We start from the raw sequence: 22,326 nt of genomic DNA, 5'->3' as shown, positions 1-22,326 counted from the left end.
TGTCTCCTAGCAACTGATGGCCTGGGCCCCCCCTCTGCAAAGGTGCCAACTGAAGGTGTTGGAGACAAAGGGATCAGGTGACCTCCTGGCCCGGGAAAGGAGCTGAGCAGAAGAGAGGGGCTGGAAGGGGTGGTTAGTCTGGAGCTGGCTGGGGTTGAGTGAGGGCAGATGTGAGGGGTCTGGCTCACTGCCCCGCAAAATGGACCCGGCTGAGGGGTCCGGTTCGCTGTATCTACAAGCTCTGTTTTAGACCCTGTTCCTGTCATCGAATAAACCTCTGTGTTACTGGCTGGCTGAGTCACGTCTGACTGCAAAGTGAGGGTGCAGGACCCGGTGGCTTCCCCAGGACCCCGCTGGGGTGGACTCGCTGTGGGAAGCGCACGGAGGGGCAGAGGATGCTGAATGCTCCAAGGAGAGATCCAGGAGTTGAAGCCGTGTGAGCTTCTTGCCCTGAACAAGTCTGCTCCAAGGGAGAGGAGGCTCCCCAAAGTCCTGCCTGGCTTGGTGGGGAGCAGTTCCAGAGCATCGCCCGGTGACTCCGTGACACTCCCCACCCTGTAACCCCCCTTACCCCTCTGTTCTCTCCCACACCCTGACCCCCCCCTTACCTTCTCTGCCCCCCCACACTCTAACTCCCCTTACCCTTCTCTGCTCCCTCCCTCCATTCCCCTCTGCCCCCCTACACCGTAACCCTCCACCCTTCTCTTCCCCCTCACACCATTCCCCTCACATACTCTCCCCCCTCCGACCCCAACCCCCATCATACACCCTTCTGCCCCACACCCCCCAATCCCACACCCGTATACTCTCAAATACTGCCCACTCCTCGTGTCCCCCTCCTGAGCCCCCACAAAATCCATCTCAGCTACTGCAGATCCTCCCACAGAGCCCAACCACCCTTGCACTTCACTGCCCCAGCCAGCCCCTGCACCACTCAACGTTTATCAGCTACCAGCAAACACGTGCTGATTTTATCCTCTCACCCTGCAGCCACTTCCTCTAATGGAAATACTGCATCCCTACCACCGGAACTGCACCACGGGGTCTGGGCCTTCGCCCATGGCATGAGATTTTCTGGGCAGTCATGCAAAAGTTGGTGTTGGTCCTGCTTTGAGCAGGGGGGTGGACTAGATGACCTTCTGAGGTCCCTTCCAACCCTGATATTCTATGAAAAGTTGCCGCCTCTTCCCTAGCAAAAAAGGGCAATGGTGTGTCTGGGATTTCACCCACCAACTGCCACTTTGCAGTGCTCTTTACCTTTACTGTGGAGAGCGGATGTTCATTTCGCGAGCCATTCTGCATACCTCACAAGGGCCACAAAAGCACATCGCCAGTACATCCCTGCAGATGGTTCCCTGCATACACCAGATAAAATGGGAGGGCTATTATCAACCCTATCCTAATCCAATATTCTGTGCTGTTGATTTGAAATGGTCACAGATTTGTGCTTTTATATGGCTTGGAGACACGTGTGCTGCAGGTAGGAATTTTGTTTTAATATAAGTAGCTATTCCCCCTTGCCAGTGCCTTATCTGAATAATACATCTCCAATCCTCAGAATACTAGGCTTAGTTCAGATTTTTTTTAAAAATACCCAACCTAACCTAATTATTGTACCAGGTGTAGACTTGCGCCAACTGGACTGGACACACATTTCCCAGGTACCAGCCACTTGAGCAGTTTGTCAGAAGACTGGCAGTTAATAGGAACTGGACTGAGACCACTCAAACTCACTTAACATCTAGGGCAAAGCGCTGTCAGACATTAATGACTTTTGATCATTAACCACCTTGACAATTTTCATTCAGTGATTTAGAAGTGAGAGGCCCCAAAGGCCAGTTCTTACCCAGTTCCTTAACAGACTTATTTAAATTTGTTTAAAGATAGCGCCAACCCTCCCTCCCCATCAGTGGCTTCCTCAGTGAGGCCACAACTGATGAAAGAACAGCTGCAGTCCCCACTACTGTACATTACAGAGATGTTTCTAGGTACTGTTATTTTAAGGGCATGGATGATAGCGTATTATTTTATAAGGTGCCCCTGTGTAGTTATTAGGTCTGTCAATCGTGGTTAACTCACGCGATTAACTACAAAATAATAGTTGCAATTAATCACACTGTTACAATAGAATACCAACTGAAATTTATTAAATATTTTGGATGTTTTTCTACATTTTCAAATACATCTATTTCACTTACAATACGGAATAAAAAATGTACAGTGCTCACTTTATTTTTTATTACAAATATTTGCACGGGAAAAAACAAAAATAGTATTTTTCAATTCACCTTATACGAGTACTGTAGTGCAATCTTTTTATCATGAAAGTGCAACTTACAAATGTAAGGGTTTTTGTTACATAACTGCACTCAAAACCAATGTAAAACTTTAGAGCCTACAAGTCCACTCAGTCCTACTTCTTGTTCAGCCAATCGCTAAGAGAAATGTTTGTTTATATTTACAGGAGATAATGCTGCCCATTTCTCAATTACAACGTTACCTGAAAGTGAGAACCGGCATTCACGTGGCACTGTTGTAACTGGCGTTGCAAGATATTTGTGCCAGATGTACTAAAGATTCATGTCTTCATGCTTCAACCACCATTGTAAGCTCTAAAGTTTTACATTGAAGGATTTTTTTAATACATAATTCTACATTTGTAAGTTCTACTTTCAAGATAAAGAGATTGCACTACAGTACTTAGTATTTTTCAATTCACCTAATACATCTCGTTTTTACAGTGCAAATATTTGTAATCAAATAGAAAGTGAGCACTGTACACCTTGTATTCTATGTTGTAATTGAAATCAATATATTTGAAAATGTAGAAAACATCCAAAAATATTTAAATAAATGGTGTTCTATTGCATCTGACGAAGTGGGTATTCACCCACGAAAGCTCATACTCCAATACGTCTGTTAGTTTATAAGGACTCTGCTGCTTATTGTTAACAGCACAATTAATTTTTTTAATCGCTTGACAGCCCTAGAATTTGTTGTCTGACACAAAGCAAAGGGGAAGCAGTTTGCAGGGCTGAAGACCAGAGCTGAGGCCCAACAGTTCTAACTGCAGCCTCCCATTCAGAGAGAGACTATGCTACTGTTTTCAGCCACAGGACATCTCCCCACTTCCTCAGCAAGTTAACTGTTTTGTAATGTAACGATTTGCTGAAGAAAAAGAGAAACTGTAGTGTTGAAAAAAGAGAGACCTGCATATCCCTCTCCACAGGGGATCAGTTATTTGTGCCGTTGCATAACAGAACAAACTCATTTGTGTAGGTTTTACAAGTGTGGTAGGTAAGGAATTAACAGGAGATATTAAGCTCTGTTCAAAAGTCAGAGATTTTAACATCACTCTCTATCAGAAGTTCCTAGCAGAGGAGTTAAAATGATTAAGCTGCTGATCCAAAGCTGGATGAAGTGTGTTGTTTCATAATCAGTTCTGTTCTACAGACTGAAACCTTAATCTCCACCAAGCAGATGGACTAACAGGATTTATCCATGTTTCACACTTCAGATTCTCATATCTGGTTGAACGATTAGACACAAAAGGAATTTCCAGTGAGGGTTGAGTCAGCCAGTGTTATCAGACAGGTCCTTAACGTAGGAAGCATTTCCGTACTACAGGTTTAGAATTTGGCTGTTTATCTTGGAAAACAAGCCAAGGGGTGGAGAGTCAATTAATTAAGTGATGGATAATTTTAGAACAAATGAAAGGAATTATATATCACAAAGTATGTGGTGGGCCATGGAAATTACTGCCCAGAGGAAGGCAGAGACAAATTCCATAGCTGGATTATGTTGCACGTAATAACATTTGAAGTTATCCATAGTGAGAAAAGGGTAATAAAAATCTCAAAAATTGGGGTGCAAGATAATCACAGGGATCAGGAGGGAATCTCCCCTTCCTATGTACCCCACTGTACAGTTGTTGAACGGTGTAACGGGGTGGGGTTAGCGGTGTTGGCCTCCTCTGAAACATCAGGCGTTGCCCGCCAGCAGACTAGGGTGCAAAACATTATGGACTTAAACTTTCACCCAATACAGCAGATATGTTCTTATTCTCAGACAATGTTAGATATCTCCACAGCAAAGATTACCCTCCGCCAGTTCACATTCAGTGCTGTTGGGGCTTCCTTGATCCACTTACATCCATTTCATAATCTAAATAGAGTCCTGCTGCTCTGATAGCCTGACCTAATTTAAACATTGCTCACAAGACAGAAAATGCCAAGAAGTGAAACTTTCCAAAAAGCAATGCTACCTGGATGCCGTAAGAGAGGCGCATGTGAGTTCGCAGCGCCGTCATGCCTCCAAAAGCGATGCCAAGGCAGCAGTTCTCTCCATACTTGTTTGCCACATAACATGACAGAAGTGTTGGGCAGAAAGTCCCCAAACAGCCTTCAAAACAGAGTATATACAAACAGTGTACAGGACGTCAGTCATTTATCATTCAGTTTTGCCAACATGGGGTAGTGAACCATTAGGAAAGGAACTATATTCCTCCTCCCTCCCTACACATCTACCCCTTCCCCTGTTGTTCAACTTCCTTAACATGTAGTCAGGTCTCAGCCCTCTCCATTTTCCTATGTTTACTATCTTCACAGAAATGCTCTCCCAGTGCTTGATGCACTTCTAAGTCTCAGCAGTCCTGTTACCTGACACTGCGAGATCATCTGGCTTGCCTCAAAAATGCATCACAACTGCAGCAAGTACTGTACTTACATATGGCACAGTCTGCACAACATTCGTACCTCCCGGTGCTCCAGTCACCCGTTGGGGACATGATGGCAGACCCCACGGAGCCAGGTTGCTGGGTGATCACTGTCTGGGACATTGTCTAGTGCTCAGTGCACCCTCTGCAAACAAAGCCCAAGGTGCAGCTACAGGTCATATTTGCTCCTTAAAGAACCAGTAACCCTAAGCACTTATAAAAGAGCAATATTAGCCCTCCGCTTCTCATGTGAAGTCAGTCAGTGTAATCTCCATTTTACAAAATGGGGAAATGGATACAAGGGTGCGTGACCTTATCCAATCTACGTTGTCTGAAGTCAGCACACAAGATTCATCACAAGTAGGGTTAAGATATTGTTTTGGTTATTATTAGTAAAAGTCACAGGCAGGTCACAGGCACTAAACAAAAGTTAATGGAGGCCCGCAACCTGTCTGTGACTTTTACTAAAAATAGTGGAGAGAGTTTGACGGGGGGTGGAGGGGGGAGAGATGACTGAAGCCCCAGGGGCAGAGAGGAATGAGAGACCAAGCCCTGCTGTGCAGTGGGGGGGGGGGGGCAGGGGAAGAGTCCAGGACCCACTGCTGCTGCAGCGGTTCAGTGCTCTGGGGCACCCTCACGGTGGATCAGGGCTCTGGGGCTGGTGTCTGGGAGCTGTGGACACCTCCCCACCCCCGCCAGCTGCAGCCCCTAAATCTCAGGGCTGAAGTGAACAATGTCATGGAAATCTCGGAAAGTCACGGAATCCATGACTTCTGTGACATAATCTTATCCTTAATGATGAGTTTACAGCTGCAGTCAGTCATCTACAGGTGCTAATTTACTACACATCAGTTACAACACAGAATTGTGTGTTAAAAATGCAATTCAGTGTTTGAAAATACAAAAAAGTTCAAGTCTCTCAAACTGGGGGTCAGGACCCCTCGGGGTTACGAGGTTATTACATGGGGGGTCGCAAGCTGTCAGCCTCCACCCCAAACCCCACTTTACCTCCAGTATTTAATGGTATTAAATATATTTTAAAAAGTGTTTTTAATTTGGGGGGGGGGGTGTCATACTCAGAGGCTTGCGGTGTGAAAGGAGTCACCAATACAAAAGTCTAAGACTCACTGATATAGACATTGATGCCCCACAGGATCTATGCTGTGAGGTTAAATGGTTGCATGTTCCCATTGTATTACGTACTTTTAAAGATTTTGTATCTTTGTTTCTTCTAAGGTGACTTAAGAGAGCCAAAAGCATAAGACGTGTTGACATTGTACTTGGTCTTGTATTTGTAAGGGCAGGGAGCTGTTAATTATTCAGGACAGGGAAAAGAGATATATTCACAACAAGTAAACACAGCATTCCCTCTGAAGGTCTAGAATGCTTCTCAAAGAGGAGCTTTAAAAATTCTGGGTGCATGACAAATTAATATGCACACATTGTACTTGACTAATACGCACTAGGAATGGTTTAACAACAGAGTAATTTAACATGCAATTTATGTACGTTTTGAAATGAAAAAAGATCCACTTACCTCAAAGCTTTGTCTTCTCACTTTCAAGAGAGCCAAAAGGGTAAATGTATTCAAAGTGTATCTTACAGGGACTTGGTGCTAAATCATGAGTTGGCTAACTTCCTGAAACTGCCCCTCCTCTATGTGACATTTCTATGGATAATCATTGGTTGAATTCTCCTAAACTCTTGACATCAGCAATATTAGGTAGTGAGTTCTCTGCATTGTGTGATAAGAGGAGTTAGACTGGTGTGGGCAAACTTTTTGGCCCGAGGGCCACATTTGGGTGGGGAAATTGTATGCAGGGCCATGAATGAAGGGCTGGGGCAGGGGGTGCAGTGTACAGGAGAGGGCTCAGGGCAGAGGTGCAGGAGGAGGTGCGGAATGCGGGAGGGGGCTCAAGGCAGGGGGTTGCAGTGCAGGAGGGGTGTGGCAGGGAGCTCAGGGCAGGGGGTTGGGGTGCAGGAGTGGTTCAGGGTGCGGGCCCCAGTTCGGTGCCACTTACCTTGAGCGGCTCTGGGGTGGCAGTGGCATGCAGCAGGGCTAAGGCAGGCTCCCTGCTTGCCCTGGCTCTGCGCCGCTCCCAGTATGTCTGGCAGTGGCTCCTGGGGATGGGGTGGGGGCAGGCGGCTCTGCCATGTGCTGCCCTCACCTGTGGGTACCACCCCTGAAGCTCCCATTGGCCGTTGTTCTCCGTTCCCGGACAATGAGAGCTGTGCGGGGGGTGGTGGTGCCTGCTGGCAAGGGCAGTGTACCTAGCCTTCTGCCTCCCCCAGGGGCTGCAAGGATGTGGTGCCGGCCGCTTCCGGGAGCAGCGCGGGGCCAGGGCAGGCAGGGAGTCTGCCTTAACCCCACTGCACCATGGGGCTGGATTGAAAACCCTGACAGGCCAGATCTGGCCCGTGGGCCATAGTTTGCCCTTCCCTGAGCTAGACGCCTGTCTAAAGGGAGGGAGCTTCACATCGAAGACATGATCACTTGCCAACCTATGATGGGGTGGGATCTCTAAAATTAAAGTTTTTCTTAGCACAATCAGTGAGGACAAGGCTCAAGAATGCACACTTGACTGTAGCAGCTAAAGTGCCTCAAACTGCTCATTACACCCACTGGGTATTTCTGTTGAACAGTCAGATTTTTTGATCACTCACACCCAATACAGAGGACACACTACATACACCCTCCTCCCACACTAAGAAATTGGAAATAGTAGCTTTAAAATCATTTATTGTATTTTGGAGGGACACATTTTTCACACGCAGGCATGGAATGCGAGATCTGCTCAGAGTGCTGCTATACTGGGGTCCCTTCACTTTGCAGTGCCTGCTCCTTGGCGGCCCTTGCTTTCGCTTGCCATTCTCGTCTCTGTTTTAGCCTCTCGGGTGCTTTCAGTTTCTGTACCTCATTGAAAACCTGCAGGAGAGTGGTAGGGGGCAAGGGAAGAAAGAAGACTGTCTCGCTGTTGAAAACAGTTCTAACATCAGGTCAGGGTCATTCAGGAACTTAGGGAAGATCGGTTAAATCCTAGAACATCAAGGTTTAGAAGGGACACTACATGTCTCAATAAAAGCAACTGCACCTGACACGCTCTCACCTTCTGGGACTCCAAATACAAGAATTCCAGTTGATATATTCATTTCCACACAGCTATTCTTTTGCTGGGCCAAAGTACTGTATTCGTTTTCAAGGAATTTTTTTTTTAAAAAATACAGTTTTTTACTTCTGCTCTCAGTTACATGAGTGTAGATGACAAGTTAGACTCTGACCAACCACTGAGGCCCACATCCCTTCCCAGGAAACAACAGAAGTTTGCACTTTCACTTCTACATACTCATTCTCCTAGTGTGACTCTGCAGAAATGGATTTGTCCCAAGTTTGCAATGGAAAGCAGAATCTCTCATTCACAGCAATTCAGCAACAAAACTTAAAGCTTTCAGACAGTTAAAAAGCAGGCTGCACTTGCAGCTCACTCAGTGACTCCAGCACAGAGGTGGGCAAACTATGGCCTGCGGGACCCTCCTGCCCGGCCCCGAGCTCCTGTACCCCTCCCCTGCAGCCTCAGCTCACTGCGCCTCCAGCACAATGCTCTGGGTGCCGGGGCTGCGAGCTGCTGGGGCAGTGCAGCTGCAGAGCCCACCCTGACCCAGTCTCTGTGCTACGTGGCTAGGTCCAGCCACGCCGCCAGTCACTGGTGCTCCAGGCAGCATGGTAAGGGGGCAGGGTCGATAGAGGGCAGGGGAGTTTGGGAGGAGTGGTCGGGGGTGTGTGTGGGTCGGGGTTGGGGTGGTCAGAGGGCAGGGAACAGGGGGATTGAATGGGGGCAAGGGTTCTGGGGGGGCAGTCAGGAAGGAGGGGGGGTTGGATGGGGTGGTGGTGGGGGGCAGTCAGGGGCAGGGGTCCTGGGGGTGGTCAGGGGACAGGGAGAAGGGGTGGTTGGATGGGACAGTGAGGGGGGGCAGTCGGGACAGGGAACGGGGCAGGGTTGCATAGGGCAGGAGTCCTGGGGAGGCCATCAGGGGGAGAGAAGTGGAGAGGCGGGGTGTTGGGCCGCGCCAGGCTCTAGCCAGCCCTCCATATGTGGCCCTCAGGTCAAAAAGCTTTCCCACCACATCCAGCTCCTAACTCACCTTCCATGGAGCTGTTTGGACAGCTCAGACCTTTCACTAATTTTCATTCATTTTTCAAACTCAAATCCTATCCCAGAGTGACCATCAAACTCCCAGCACTAAACCCAGGATAGAGTCACAACCTCTCCTCCTCCCACACCTCAGCACAGTGATCCAAACTGCTATGCCCCTTAGCAGGAAAATCTGCTCTAGCTGTGCAGACAAGTCCACAGCCTGCTCCCCTTGACATTATGTTGAGCTGTACTTCCACTTCATACCTTGAGGCAGAAAGCCTTCTTAGCGGCCCATCGCCGGGTCATTCTCCTGCAATAGGGTGGCGGTAACGTGTACTGGATGCCCAGCTGCTTGCACGTGCGCTCAAAAGTCTCACAGCGGGTGCGACGCAGGTACTTAAGCAGTTTCTTCCGGCGATCTATGGCCATCAGCATGCGACGCCGGTTACTTTTGTCCTGCAGAGGATTTAATATTCATGAGTTGTAATTCCTTCCCAATAAGCAGTTCTCAACAGCCCAGGTTATTGCTGATGGGGACCCAGTCAGGTGAAGAGTAATATTTTAAGAACCATTTTCTTTAAAAGATATAATCGGCACCTCGGATTTTTATAAGAAAATTTGAAGAGTCAAATTGCATTTGATTTACAATTTTTCTGCTAGAAGGTTAGTTTCAATTTGTGTATTCTCCTTTACTGCTCAATTACACCTTCCTCAGCACTAGCATAACCTGCAATGGCCAAGTGCCAAAGACTGCAGGGGAAGTCCTACTGGCTAAAACCTCGGCTTCCATTTACATGTATTGTTCCAAAATCCTACAGAAGCATTTGGGACCAGTTTGACCTGGTAGGGTCCATTGGTTCATCCTTTGCAAAGGAGTTTGGATAATTCAACCATGTTATTAGGGGGAATCTCTGGCTTCAGGGCAGAACAACTTCCTGCAGGGGTCAGAAGCAACCCCATCCCCACACTATATGCACAACTCTTGCACACTCTCAGCCAAGTACATTTCAAGTGTTTCTGTTCACGGCTGAAACATAAGGTACAACTGCTGCTACAGGCTGGATATTGGACTAGCTGGACCCCAGTCCAGGATAACAGCTCTTACCTTCTCAGGCCATGTCTATGCTACAAAATTAAGTCGACCTAACTTATGCTGGCATACAGCCACTGCAGCAGTTACATCGCCGGTGTGTCTCTACACTTTGCTCCTTGTGTCAGGAGCGCTTGTATTGATTGTACTATCAGTGTGGGGCATTGTCGGATGGCTCCTGACAGCCTTTAACAGTTTACATAAGCAATGCAGTGTCTACACTGACACCGCATTGACCCAACTACGTCGATCTTGACTCTACACCACTCATGGAGATGAAATCAGTAGTGGAGCAGTTACGTTGGTAGGAGCAAATTAAAGTGTAGACACTTCCGTGGTTAGGTCAATGTAAGCTGCCTTGCATCAACCTAACTCTGTAGTGCAGACTAGACCTTAAAGACTTTAATTCCATAAACTTAAATATAAACAGGGAACAATTTTAATGTGAGAAATTGAAGCACATTCTGGGGCATGTTTGTTGGTACATTTCCAAGCTGGTACAATTTCAGCAAGAACCTAAGGGTGTCTTGTCCACAAACTCATTTTTGCTGATGATCCAAGTTTGGACTTTGAACCTAGGGGGCCTTGAAATAACAGACTAGATTTTAAGCCACTGTGGCATTGAGATAAATCCTATCTGGGAAAAATGTTTATAGCCAGAAGGAAATAGGTTTCTAGCTGACATACGTAAATATATGTTAAACAACAAACATATGAAAAGCCCATCTTCACTAGCAGCATGATTTAGCTTAGCTGTTAATTCAAATGCATCTAGTCAGTGGCTTCCATAGCGTAGCTGCGGGGGAGCAGTCGTTCCCCTGAGCAGTCATTCAGCGCTTCCCAGCACGTCTGGGTCTTCGGCCGCACTCACTGTGGGCTCTGCTGCACGCATCTTGCGGTGGCAGCTCCTGCTCCTCCGGCCCTTGCTTTGTGGCGGCCGGGTGACACTCCTCCCTGTGCCCGCTGGGGGGCGCGTGCTACCTTGTGGCTCCAGCACGGGTTTCCCACTGGCAGCTCTGGGTCTTTGGCGGCAATTCGGTGGCAGGTGCTTCAGTCACTCCGGGTCTTCGGAAGCAATTCGGTGGTGGGTAATTAGGCGCAGCGGGTTCTTTGGCAAGACTTGAGTTTTCTTTTCTTTTTTTTTTTATTTGCTGCTTTGCAGCGAGTGGCGCCTTTTTTTCTGTGTTCACTCCCCCTGCTCTTAGAACCTGGCTACGCCACTGCTTCCACTGCTCCAGGAATGTATCTGGACAAATTTCAATCTTTGAAAATGTAACTGTGATCCATAGATTCTCCAGTCAGGTGCAGCAAAACTCAAAGTAATCCTTGAAACATGAGCTACTGCCTACAGTATCCTCCAGCTTCAAACGCTACCAGTGACCTTGCTGCTTTAGAAGGGAGGAGATACAGACATTTAAAAAACTGAATTAGGATCTTCCTCACAATTTAAATCCTCTAAGTCTGAAATAAAGTACAAGACCCTCTGGCTGGTCTCAAATTTGTAGATTACATATCTAATGAGAATTACCTTGGGATGCATCTGCAGGTGCTCCTGGTGAGTTTGAATCTTGGCAGTTAAAATAGCAGCTATAAAACATAAACGAGAGATTACAGAAAAGCAGCAATGCGTTCTCTGACACTGATGTTTTCTCAGATTTCTGACACACTACAGTGGATACATTTTGGGTATCAGATTTGCAAAGAACTTTGGGCATTTGTACAGAATTTCTTTAAAAAAAATGCAAAACAAACCTTCAAAATTGAAGACCCAAAACTTAAACATCAGTTTAAAGTTATTTTGAAAGTGTGTATTATGTATTAAGATTATTTTAATAACAATTGAGAGCCTGCCTTGACAGCTGAAATGCCTGCTGCCCCACTTAACTGCTGACGGCTTTATATTCACTCTACTCCACTTGGTGTCAGTCTCAGAGGAACAGGAAGAATCCCAGTCTGTTTAACAATACATGGCTATATTTAAATCAGTAGTGAATTTCGGTACTGGCAGAACCCACTGGCCCCTACCAATATACATCAGACTTGGCCTGTAGGGATTGCCTCTGGAGGTGAGAAGTTCCGTTTCCTTGGCCAGTTCAGCCTTTGTGCTAAAACTGCCAGCTGCAGTGGTTTGTGTGATGTGGATGCTTGGAATTGGGTAACTCACACATTGCCCTTGGGGTGTGCAGCACTTCCACATTGTCACTGGAAAGGCTCCTGGCAGACATTTGTAGTGTAAAGCATTGGAAGGAAGGATGATGGTACTGTGAAATTCTAGCACCTTAGAGCACTTTGACTAAGCGTGGAGAGGCAAATCTCCTTTTCCCAGATGGGGAAAGGGGTGACAATGGGTGCCAGACTCAGTGTGGAACTTTAACACAGGGTCACATGTTTGGAGGGATTCACCTCTCCCGGCCCCATACACAACTTTGGGCAAGGTTACGCCCTGTCAAATGAATTGTCATGCAGCAGCCTGACCCCTGCCTCTGCACCTGTCCTTTGGGGTTTCATTAAACAATTGGTATGTGTACAGAAAGGAGTTTTATTTCCAAACACAACAGTGATCTTTCAAAAGCCACAGTTCCTGTCAAGCACTCCCTCCCCAGAAAATTGCTTCATTCTGCTGGGCCTGGGACATCACAGTTGCAGAAACAGTGAAGGAAAAACCAGAAGAAACATACTACTGGAAGAAGTATTGCAGCAACTTCAATAGCTGCAGAGGAATCCTCCATCCCAGGTCTCTGAAGCAGAGAGCTACAAGAATGTCTCTCTATGCAGCAGCCACAGGCACTCATTAGAAAAATTCAAACCGCTCCCTTTGCCACTGGATAAGCATGTTACATCTGTTGCACTCCCAGACCCTGAGGGTCCCCCAGTGCTCTACTTCAGGTGGGACACCTTCCCAGTGCTCCCACAAAGGTGGCTCTTGTAGTTCTCACAGGAGCCTCAGTAAAATGACAGGGGAAACAGCTGGATTAAAGCAAAGAGATGCTCTCCACTGGGGATTTCCCTCTGGCTCTTGGACTTACTTTGCACCTCGAAGGAACCATTGTCACTGGGAGTCCTCCTGACCTTCTCGATCAACTGCTGCGTCTTTATCTTCACTTTCTCCCTCTGTGGGCAACAGACAGAAACCAAGGCCCTCAGCTTTGTTATTTGGGATTATTCTAGATGCAAGACACCCCACTGCCTCAAAGCACTAACACCAACCCAACACGCCCAGAGGAAGTGTGGGGAAAAGCCAAGTATTTTATAAATGCCTTTGCTCAATGCATGAGCTTCTTCAGCCAGCAAAGGGCAAGGCAGCCACTGAGTGTCAGAGTACAGCAAAGAAGAACTCAGGAAGTTCTCAGCTGTAAGCACCAGAAATACTTTTTTTAGGCCTGAAGTCACGGAACCCCCTTTCTTAAGGCACACACAGATGTGGAAAGAAAGGTGCCTGCTCACACTCAAACCCCTTTGTGCCTTTTAGCTGACAAGCTCAGAGATTCATCCAGCCCCACTGGAATGCACATCTCCCCTTCCGAACCTTGGCAGTTTCTCTCTTTAACTAGCCAGAGAGATTTGCTATTAAGCAACGCCAACCTAGGCTGGAAAGGATTCAGTTTTTATTGGTAAAAGTTGGTAAAGACTGGTATCACTGTACAGACACACAAGCCGATGAAGAAATATTTCCATCGATAACGGTCAAAATTTACAGCTAGGCAAGGTAAGAAAAATGCTGCATGAGAACTTCATAGAGTTTGTTTTAAGGATATTTACTTTGTATATTTTGACATGCGATGTTGACAATGTGTGTTTTAAAGGTCATAAAGCTTTAACTTTTGGAATCTCAACATCTACAATCATTAAATAATTGTCTGACCCCCCATAATTTCCTGCAACTATGAAAAATTAAATACAAAAACACTTAAAAATAAACATTTTTATATAATTTTATGCATAATATCAAAGATTTAAATTCCTCCAAGCCTAACCACAAGTTATGTATTTTGCCACCTCACAAGGGTAGTAATACTAAACCCTTCCCTGGTATTAATATTTGAGCAGCACTTAAGACATTTAACAGTTTGTAGGCTTGACCATGATCACACCAAAGTGCTCCCAGCTCCTGCCAGCATGATGAAGGACCAGGAACTGGCTCCGGTCTCTCTCAGTACAGTTGGAGAACTCTGTTTTATCTGCATGTGTCCTATTCTGGTTGTCCATTTTTGAATTTAGATACTAAGCAGCTCCATGGGATGAGGGCCTTCTCTTGTCTTTGATGTGTCTGCATTTTGAGGCACTTGAAAAATAGTAATAAAACCACTTTTTAAATGAATTTTGACTGTGTATCATTTTCTAAAATAAGTAGATACCATTTGCTGGCACTCAACAGCCCTATGGTTCTTTCTGTGATTCTTCTAGCATTTTCTCACTTACTTTAATATATGTAAAAAACAATAGCACATACATGTATTTTACTAGTATAAATGAGATAATTGTTTGGTGAATTTCAGGTGTGTTTTGAGTTAATTACCAACAGATCAGGGTGAATTATTAACCACCAGGCTTGAAGTCACTTGGCACAACTAACAAACCAGAAGAAGTAAATTATGAAATAATTTTGAGCGTATAGCCAGATCTTACAGAGACATTGCCACCCAAAGTTCTAGCATTTACACAAGCAGAAAGACACTAACCTGGCTGGCCATTTCCAGAGACAATAGCCTTTTCACTACATCATCAACCCTGCAGGGAGATCGGAGATTGATTTATAAAACAAAGCAGAATATGCAATGTATTTATTTTGTTTTTAACTCTGAAGGTTGATTTAGATTTTCAGAACAGATTAGCATTTCTGTAAGTGTTTCAAAGAGATTTAAAATAGAGTAGCTTAGAGGCTTTCTACCAATAAAAAGTAATAAGGAAATCAAACCATTTCTTGCATTCGTTAAAAGAAATCACTGCTAAGAGTGGAGGCAGTATGTAGCTTTTTGTTTTAATTGGATACTAGGGCTGAAACGTTTCAGTTCACTATGAAGTACTGATACTTCTGAAACCTACATGATGTCCAATCCGGGTGCTGAAGATTAGCTTTCCACGAACATTCAAAGACAAAATGATTCCTATGAAGGCCATTATCCTTCAGACTATATCTGTGCAGCATCAGTGGGATTCCATGTGGGCAAAAGAGTCCAGCCACACACATGCAGTTGGGCCCAAATTTCAGAAGTGACCACTAATTTTGGGTACCCAACTTGAGATACCTCAAGGCCTGATTTCTAGAAGTACTAGGCACCCACAGGTTCCTCCTCTGGGTGCTCAGCATTTCTGAAAATCAGACCCCAAGGCATCTCAAGTTGGGCACCCAGAAAGTTAAGGTATCCATAAGGACAGGATGCAGAGATAAAATTTCTAGACACCATTAGTGACTGCTTGGAGCAGCTAGTCCTGGAACCCACAAGGAGAGAGGCAATTCTTGACTGAGTCCTAAGTGGAGCACAGGATCTGATCCAAGAGGTGAATGTAGCTGAACCAATCAGTAACAGCAACCATAATGTAACTGAATTAACATCCATGTAGGGTGGAAAATACCAAAGAAACCCACCACAGTAGCATTTAACTTCAAAAAGGAGAACTACACAAAAAGAAGAAGCCAGATAAGTGGAAATTAAAAGGAACTTTCCTTGTGACAACAAGAGTGAAAAGCGTGCAAGCTGCATGGAAACTATTTAAAAACACCATGCTAGAGGATCAAACTAAATGTATACCCCAGATGAAAAACAAACGCTAAGACGACCAGAAAAATGCCCTGATAGTTAAACAACAGCGTAAAAGAGGCAGTTAGAGACATAAAGACAGCCTTTAAAAATTGGAAGTCAATCCTACCGCGGAAAACAGACTGGCAAGTCAAGTATAATTAGGCAGGCCAAAAAAGAATTTGAAGAACAACTAGCAAAAGACAAAAATAGCAAAACATTTTTAAGTACACCAGAAGCAGGGAGCCTGCCAAACATCCAGTGGAGCCACTGGACCATGAGGTGCACTCAAGATAGACAAAGCCATTGCAGAGAAGCTAAATGAATTCTTTGTATTGCTCTTCACTGCAGAGAATGTGAGAGAGATTCAGATGCCCCAGTCATGCTTTTTAGGCAACAAATCTGAGGAACTGTCCAAGACTGAGGTGTCAGTAGAGGAGGTTTTGGAACAAACTGATAAATTAAACAGTAGTAAGTCATCAGGACCAGATGACATTCACCCAAGTGTTCTCAAATGTGAAATTGCAGAACTACTAACTATGGTATGTAACCTATCACTTAAATCAGCCTCTGTACCAGACAACTGGAGGATAGCTAATGTAATGCTAGGAAGGCTAACTTCAGTACCAGGCAAACTGGTGGAAACTAGAGTAAAAGAAGGAAAGATCAGACATGTAGATGAACACAGTATGTTGGGGAAGAGTCAACACTGCTTTTGTAAAGGGAAAATGCCTCACCAATCTATGGGAATTCTCTAAGGGCGTCAGTAAACATGTGGACAAGGGGGATACAGTGAATGTCCAGTACTTGGACTTTCAGAAAGTCTCTGATGAGGTGCCTCTCCAAAGGGGCTTAAGCAAGCTAAGCTGTCATGGGATAAGAGGGAAGGTCCTCTCATAGACTGGTAACTGGTTAAAAGACAGGAAAGAAAGGGTAGGAATAAATGGTCAGTTTTCAGAATGGAGAGAAGTAAATAGTGGTGTCCCCCAGGGGTCTGTACTACGACCAGTGCTGTTCAACATAGTCATAAATGATCTGGAAAAAGAGGTAAACAGTGAGGTGGCAAAGTTTGCAGATGATACAAAATTACTGAAGAAAGTTAAGTCCAAAGCAGACAGTAAAGAATTATGAAGGGATCTCACAGAACTCAGTCACTGGGCAACAAAATGACAGATGAAATTCAGTGTTGATAACTGCAAAGTAATGCACAGTGGAAAACAATACCAACTATACATACAAAATGATGGGGTCTAAATTAGCTGTTACCACTCAAGAAAGATCTTGGAGTCATCCTGGATAGTTCTCTGAAAACATCCACTCAATGTGCAGTTACAGTCAGAAAAGCTAACAGAATGCTAGGAACCATTAGGAAAGAGAGAAATGCCACTATATAAATCCATGGTATACCCACACCTTGAAAACTGTGTGCAGTTCTAGTCACCCCATCTCAGAAAAGATCTACTCGAATTGGAAAAGGTGCAGAGAGAGCAACAAAAAAGATTCGGGGCATGGAACAGCTTCTATATGAGGAGCAATTAAAAAGATTGGCTCTGTTCAGCTTAGAAAAGAGACAACTAAAGGGGGGATACGATACAGATCTGTGAAACCATGACTGGTGTGGAGAAGTGATTAGGGAAGAGCTATTTACCTATTCACATAACACAAGAACTAGGGGTCACCCAACGAAATGAATAGGCAGCAAGTTTAAAACAAACACAAGGAAGTACTTTGCACAACACACAGTTAACCTGTGTAACTTGTTGCCATGGGATGTTGTGAAGGCCAAAAGTATAACTGGGTTCAAAAAGGAACTAGATAAGTTCATGGAGAAAGGTCTATCAATAGCTATTAGCCAAGATGGTTGGGGCACAACTCTATGCTCTGGGTATCCCTAAACATCTGACTGCCAGAAGCTGGGACTGGACGACAGGGGATGGACCACCCTGTTCTGTTCATTCCCTCTGGACTGGCCACAGTCCCTCTGATCTAGTACAGTTGTTCTTAAGTTCCTATGTTCTTATAATCAGTGGCCACTTCTGCAAATTACAGACTCTTCACCCATTATTTCAAAACTTCTGCAGTTCTCTCTAGATGAATGACTGTACAGTGTTATATAAATGCTAGCAGTATTACAACTACTGCTTTCTGTGGTTAGATGTCTTTAATAATTAAATCTCTGAAACGATTAAGCATTCCCCCTTCCCTTGCCTCTGGAACATACTTATCTATTATTGGGACATTGGCATAATCTTTCTTCAGCATGGTAGGAGGAAGGTCATCCAGATGGCTGGGGAGCACTACAAAGAAAAGATCAACATGTGAGGAACAGCATATCAAATCAGGGCTCTCTCACACCCTAGATAATTTGGAGGGGGAATGGAGCAGAGGAAGATAATTCAAGAGGAAAGAGGGGATGGATCTTTCAATTGTGAAGGGCAAACCAAGAAAGCAGTTTTGAATTGAACTTGAGTGTGGATAAGACAGGTGATGGGAGTTGATATGATCCCACTTCCTGGCTTCAGAATTCTGGATTTAGGTTTTGATCCAAACCCATTGAGATCAATGCAAATGCTCCTATTGACTTCAGTGATCATTCACTGTGTATTCAAGAAATGACAGTCCAATTACGGTTTTAGACCAACCCAGCATGCTTGCTGTCTGAAAATTGTTTTTAGGATTTCTGAAGCATGATTTAAATGAATCAAACACACCCACCCACACCCCATTCAAGTGTCTAATAACACGTTTAGGGTGTAATCTCCCCCTCCCCGCAAATTGGTCATGTTAATGTTATTAAGAATAATACATTGTGGAATGTGCTCAAAATCCAGTCTCTACCATACCTTGCTTCCTCTTTCTGACAGGCCTGGCATAACCTCTGGCTGTCTGAACAAGTGGGCTATAAACTTCATGGAAGAAAGCAAAGATTGACTAGACACATAAATACATTTTATCTATATGCTTTTGAGATTTGGTAAGAATATACTCAATATAATGTAAATAAGAAGTTTGTACTGGGAGATTGCCTTTAGAGCACCCTCTGCCTGGGCTTCTGTGAGAGCTATCTAGGTCTGTGTCAGAGGCACAGATGTTCGATTGCACCATAATCCAAGGATGCTGCATGTCCACAGAAGCAAGGAGTGTGAAGGAGAGCACTCCCAATAGCAGGCTCCTGCTGACGTTGTCCATTACTGAGCATTACAGGACTGGCAATTCATCATCTACTCACTACATCGTAGTGCAGAAGCTCTTCAGTCTGTTAATACATGTGTCCCAGATGATCACAGTAACACTCTGGCTGTACTAACCAGCACCCATCACTTCCTATTTATGTGTGTCACCAACACACCATAAAATGTGGTCTGATGACAATATGAGGTTTGGAGCAGCTCAAGCTCCATGGCGGGACAGAGAGGGGGCAAATAGGAAACCGGCAGCAGTGGTCTATCAGCACAGACACTTATCTCCGAGGTTGAGGCAGGAATCAGCTACAGTAGCTGGTAACCAAGCCCGTGGCACCAATACTGCTGCTTGTGTGCGTGTTTGGAGGCATGAAGCACCACAGTGCCCAGTGTTCCCCTCCCTGCACAGAAGGCTCCTGGGCTTACAGGTTGTCACCTATCCCAACCTGCTAACACTCTAGTACACTCTGCACCTTGGGATTCGGCATTCACCCTGTCCTAGGGCCTGAAGTACCCGACTCCCCACAGGGACCAGCACCCACTCTTAGGCCCAATCTCCCAGTGGCAGAACTCTGCACTTCTCCCATCACCTTAGTCCCGGCAGGGAGCCCATGTGCCCCCCCGCCCCAGCCAAGCACCTGACATCCGAGAACTCCACCAGCCCCCCCCCCCCCGACCTCAGCCAACTGCTGCCGAACTTCACCTTAGTGCCATGGCCCTTAACTCCCGCAACACTCCCCTCCAGCTTGGAGCTCCCCACCCTTCTTCTTCCTTCCCCTCAGCTTACCCCAGATTCCCTCCCCCCAGCTCCCCAACCCTCCTCCCCTGCCCCCAGCTACCCACCCCTCCTCCTGACCCCCCTTCTCCCTGCCCCCAGCTACCCCCGCTTCCCCCGACCCCCCTCCTTCCCCCTAGCTGCCCCCTCCCTCCCCCCAGCTCCCCGACCCTCCCCCTGACCCCCTCTCTCTTCCCCCAGCTCCCCCCTTCCCCAGTTACCCACCCACCCTCCTCCCCGCCCCCCAGCTCCCCACAACCTCCGGCCCCCTCCTCGCGTGGCTCCCCGGTCTCCCCCCGACGCTCCCCGGGACCCCTCTCCCGCCTCACTCGTCTCCTGCAGGCGGAGGGCCCCGCTGACCCCCCTGCTCCGGCCGGGGCCTGGCAGGCGGCAGCTCCGGGCCCAGCCCAGCGCCCCGCGGAGCCCCAGCAGCAGCATCTCCCCCGCCCTACGGTCCGGCTGGCATGGGCGCCGCCATCTTGAGACAGACCCGGCCAATCGACCGCCGAGCTAATCGATCGGGGGCTGGGCTGGGCTCAGGGTGGGGCAGCTCTGCCCAGCTTAGCAGGGTCAGGCCTGGCCCAGTTCCTCTCGTGGCTCCCAGCACTGCTGGGGGGTGTCGGGGGAGCAGGGCCTGCCCGCCCCCCTCGAGTGCACCCACAGGGATGGGCCTGGCTTCCTGCCCCTTTCTCGCAGGGGGGGTCCCCGCAGCCAGGGTGTGGGGGAGGCAGGCCAGGTGCTTTGCCCCTCTCCGGTGCTGATATAAACCGGACGTGGTTTGTCGCTGTCACGCGCCGGGGATGCCATTCTGCAGCGCACACTGCTCCACCCCCATTGGCATGGTGTAGGCGAGGTCATGCCAGCGGGCGCTTGGCAGCATGGTGTTGTGTGTGCGGTGTGACCTCACACACAGTGTGCGAGTTCATCCTGGTAGGGGCAGGGACAGCCGAAGGGATGTGCTGTGTCCTGGGGATGTGGCAGTGCCCATCCTGCCCCTGGCTCTCTGCGTGTGTCCATTTCCCGATAGTGCTGGCACGAGCAGCCCAGCGGGGTTTGGCACCTGTAAGCCCTTTACCTCGGGAGCTGTGCCTAGAGAGTTGATTCAACTGACCCCAAACCAGCTTCTTCAAAACCAAGCACCTAGAGTAAAAGATAAAAACCATAAAGGTCTATGTGCATATTTCCTCTTCTCTAAACATTTATCTTTCCTTGCAAGCTTGGGTCGGTTCCATTCCGCCCACTTACCTCTGGCTCTGGACTGGGAGAAGCAGACTCCTAGCATTGCCATCAGCACTTCCTGATGCTTTCTGGGCAGCCCCTGACAACCCCCCTTCTTTCCTTAGCCAACGTCTTTATGGTTTATGGCAAAGCCTGGGAATGAGTAGACCAGTCTAGTTAGAGCCAGACTGGGGTCTTCCCCTGTGAACAGCCTCCCCATTGTTTCCCCCAGAACCCTGGACATTCTGACCTGTTCTTTGCCATTGCTCTGCTTCCTGTCAGTTTCCCCTTCAATTTAACTCTGTGCAGTCAGGCAGGATAACATGCAGGAAAACTCAGCTACACGTGGGATTTATAAAGAATAGTGCACATCACTCCCTCTTGCCTTCAAAGGTTTGTTTTCCTGCATCACATTTAGTTTGTGGGAGTTCAGTGAAGGTGCCAGCCAGGCATGGCTGCAGCATTCAAAGGCCATCCTGACACTGAGGCAGGAGGGGCTCCAAAGGAGCGAGGGGCATGAACAGGGTTACATGTACCGGGGAGGCGCGCCCATGAGAGACTCTGTGCAGAGGCCCGGCAGGAGAGGTGCCCAAACGGGGATGGGATGGGCAGCAGCAGCTTCCCCCATAGTGTGTCTTCAGCCTCCATCAATGCACTGATGGGTTCACATCTGAGGATGAGCAGGAGGTTCAGGTTCCTTGCTTTCCTGCTGTGACTGCCAACAAAAGGGAAATGCCAACGGGAACGGAAGTGAGACCCTCCCCCCATTCATTTCCCCAGGGAGCTGCTGAAGAGCCGCCAGATTGTAGTGATGCTCAGTCGCTGTGGAGCTGGCTTGCATTGGAACTGGCGCATCCCAGGGCCTGTGACCTGGGGAAGCCTTTGAATAGGATGGCTTGTAAACCTTGGCACTCAAATAAGGATTTCATCATGGCTAAGGGGTGGCCTTTGCAGCAGGCAAGAATTCAGGGTTCCGAGCTGCAGTGGAGTTATGAGATGATTACTACACCTGTTCTTGCAGGACAAAGACCTCCTCAGCATAGCTGGCAACCACTTGCATGTCCTCCTGGGGGCTCCACGCACCCTCCCTGTGTCACCCTTGTCAGTTTTACTTCGAGGCTCATGGTCTGAATCATGCCAAACGCTCAAAGCAAAACTTAGAGAAGAGCAGCCACAGTTCACACTGAAATGCAAGTGTCACTTGATTTCAACACCAAACGTTTTAAACGCCCCAGGGTTATGCAAAGCTGGGAGAGTGGTGGCTATAACGGAAGCTGAGCCAGGTGGGTTTGGGGTAGTTTCAGGTTTCCTAATGTGAGTTTCACAGAAGCAAATACAAGGTTGATTTCCTGCTGCCTTGTGTCTTGTGCAGCCATTTAACCCAGTGCACAGTGGGAGTGAATTGTTACTATTCTGATTTGATGGTGTTTCACACTCACATTACACAGGGTAACTGATGGCACGAGGAACAGAGAG

General features: G+C 47.0%; 1 protein-coding gene across 1 annotated transcript; it reads right to left on the bottom strand.

The window, feature by feature from the left end:
• Nucleotides 1-7,437: 7,437 nt before the first annotated feature.
• Nucleotides 7,438-20,101, bottom strand: MRPS15 (mitochondrial ribosomal protein S15). The gene is made up of 8 exons (XM_050932147.1): nt 19,962-20,101; nt 18,519-18,581; nt 17,897-17,972; nt 14,617-14,665; nt 12,964-13,048; nt 11,466-11,524; nt 9,112-9,303; nt 7,438-7,640 (listed from the first exon to the last, which is right to left on the bottom strand). The coding sequence occupies exons 1-8, from the start codon at nt 20,068-20,070 to the stop codon at nt 7,521-7,523; spliced, it is 753 nt and encodes a 250-aa protein (XP_050788104.1). The 5' UTR covers nt 20,071-20,101; the 3' UTR covers nt 7,438-7,520.
• Between the last annotated feature and the right edge of the window lie 2,225 nt (nt 20,102-22,326).

Source organism: Gopherus flavomarginatus, chromosome 22 (assembly GCF_025201925.1).
Source record: "Gopherus flavomarginatus isolate rGopFla2 chromosome 22, rGopFla2.mat.asm, whole genome shotgun sequence".
NCBI classification, from domain to species: domain Eukaryota; kingdom Metazoa; phylum Chordata; order Testudines; family Testudinidae; genus Gopherus; species Gopherus flavomarginatus.
Note: the sequence above shows the minus strand (reverse complement) of the source record. Positions and strands in the feature narration are given on the sequence as shown.

Excerpts from the sequence above, each read along its gene's own strand:
- MRPS15 (XM_050932147.1), bottom strand. The coding sequence starts at position 20,070 with ATGCTGCTGCTGGGGCTCCGCGGGGCGCTGGGCTGGGCCCGGAGCTGC. Across the intron at positions 17,973-18,518 it reads TGTCAGAAAGAGGAAGCAAG|TGCTCCCCAGCCATCTGGAT; the intron begins GTATGGTAGAGA and ends TTTTCTTTGTAG. Across the intron at positions 13,049-14,616 it reads CTCTGGAAATGGCCAGCCAG|AGGGAGAAAGTGAAGATAAA; the intron begins GTTAGTGTCTTT and ends TGTTGCCCACAG.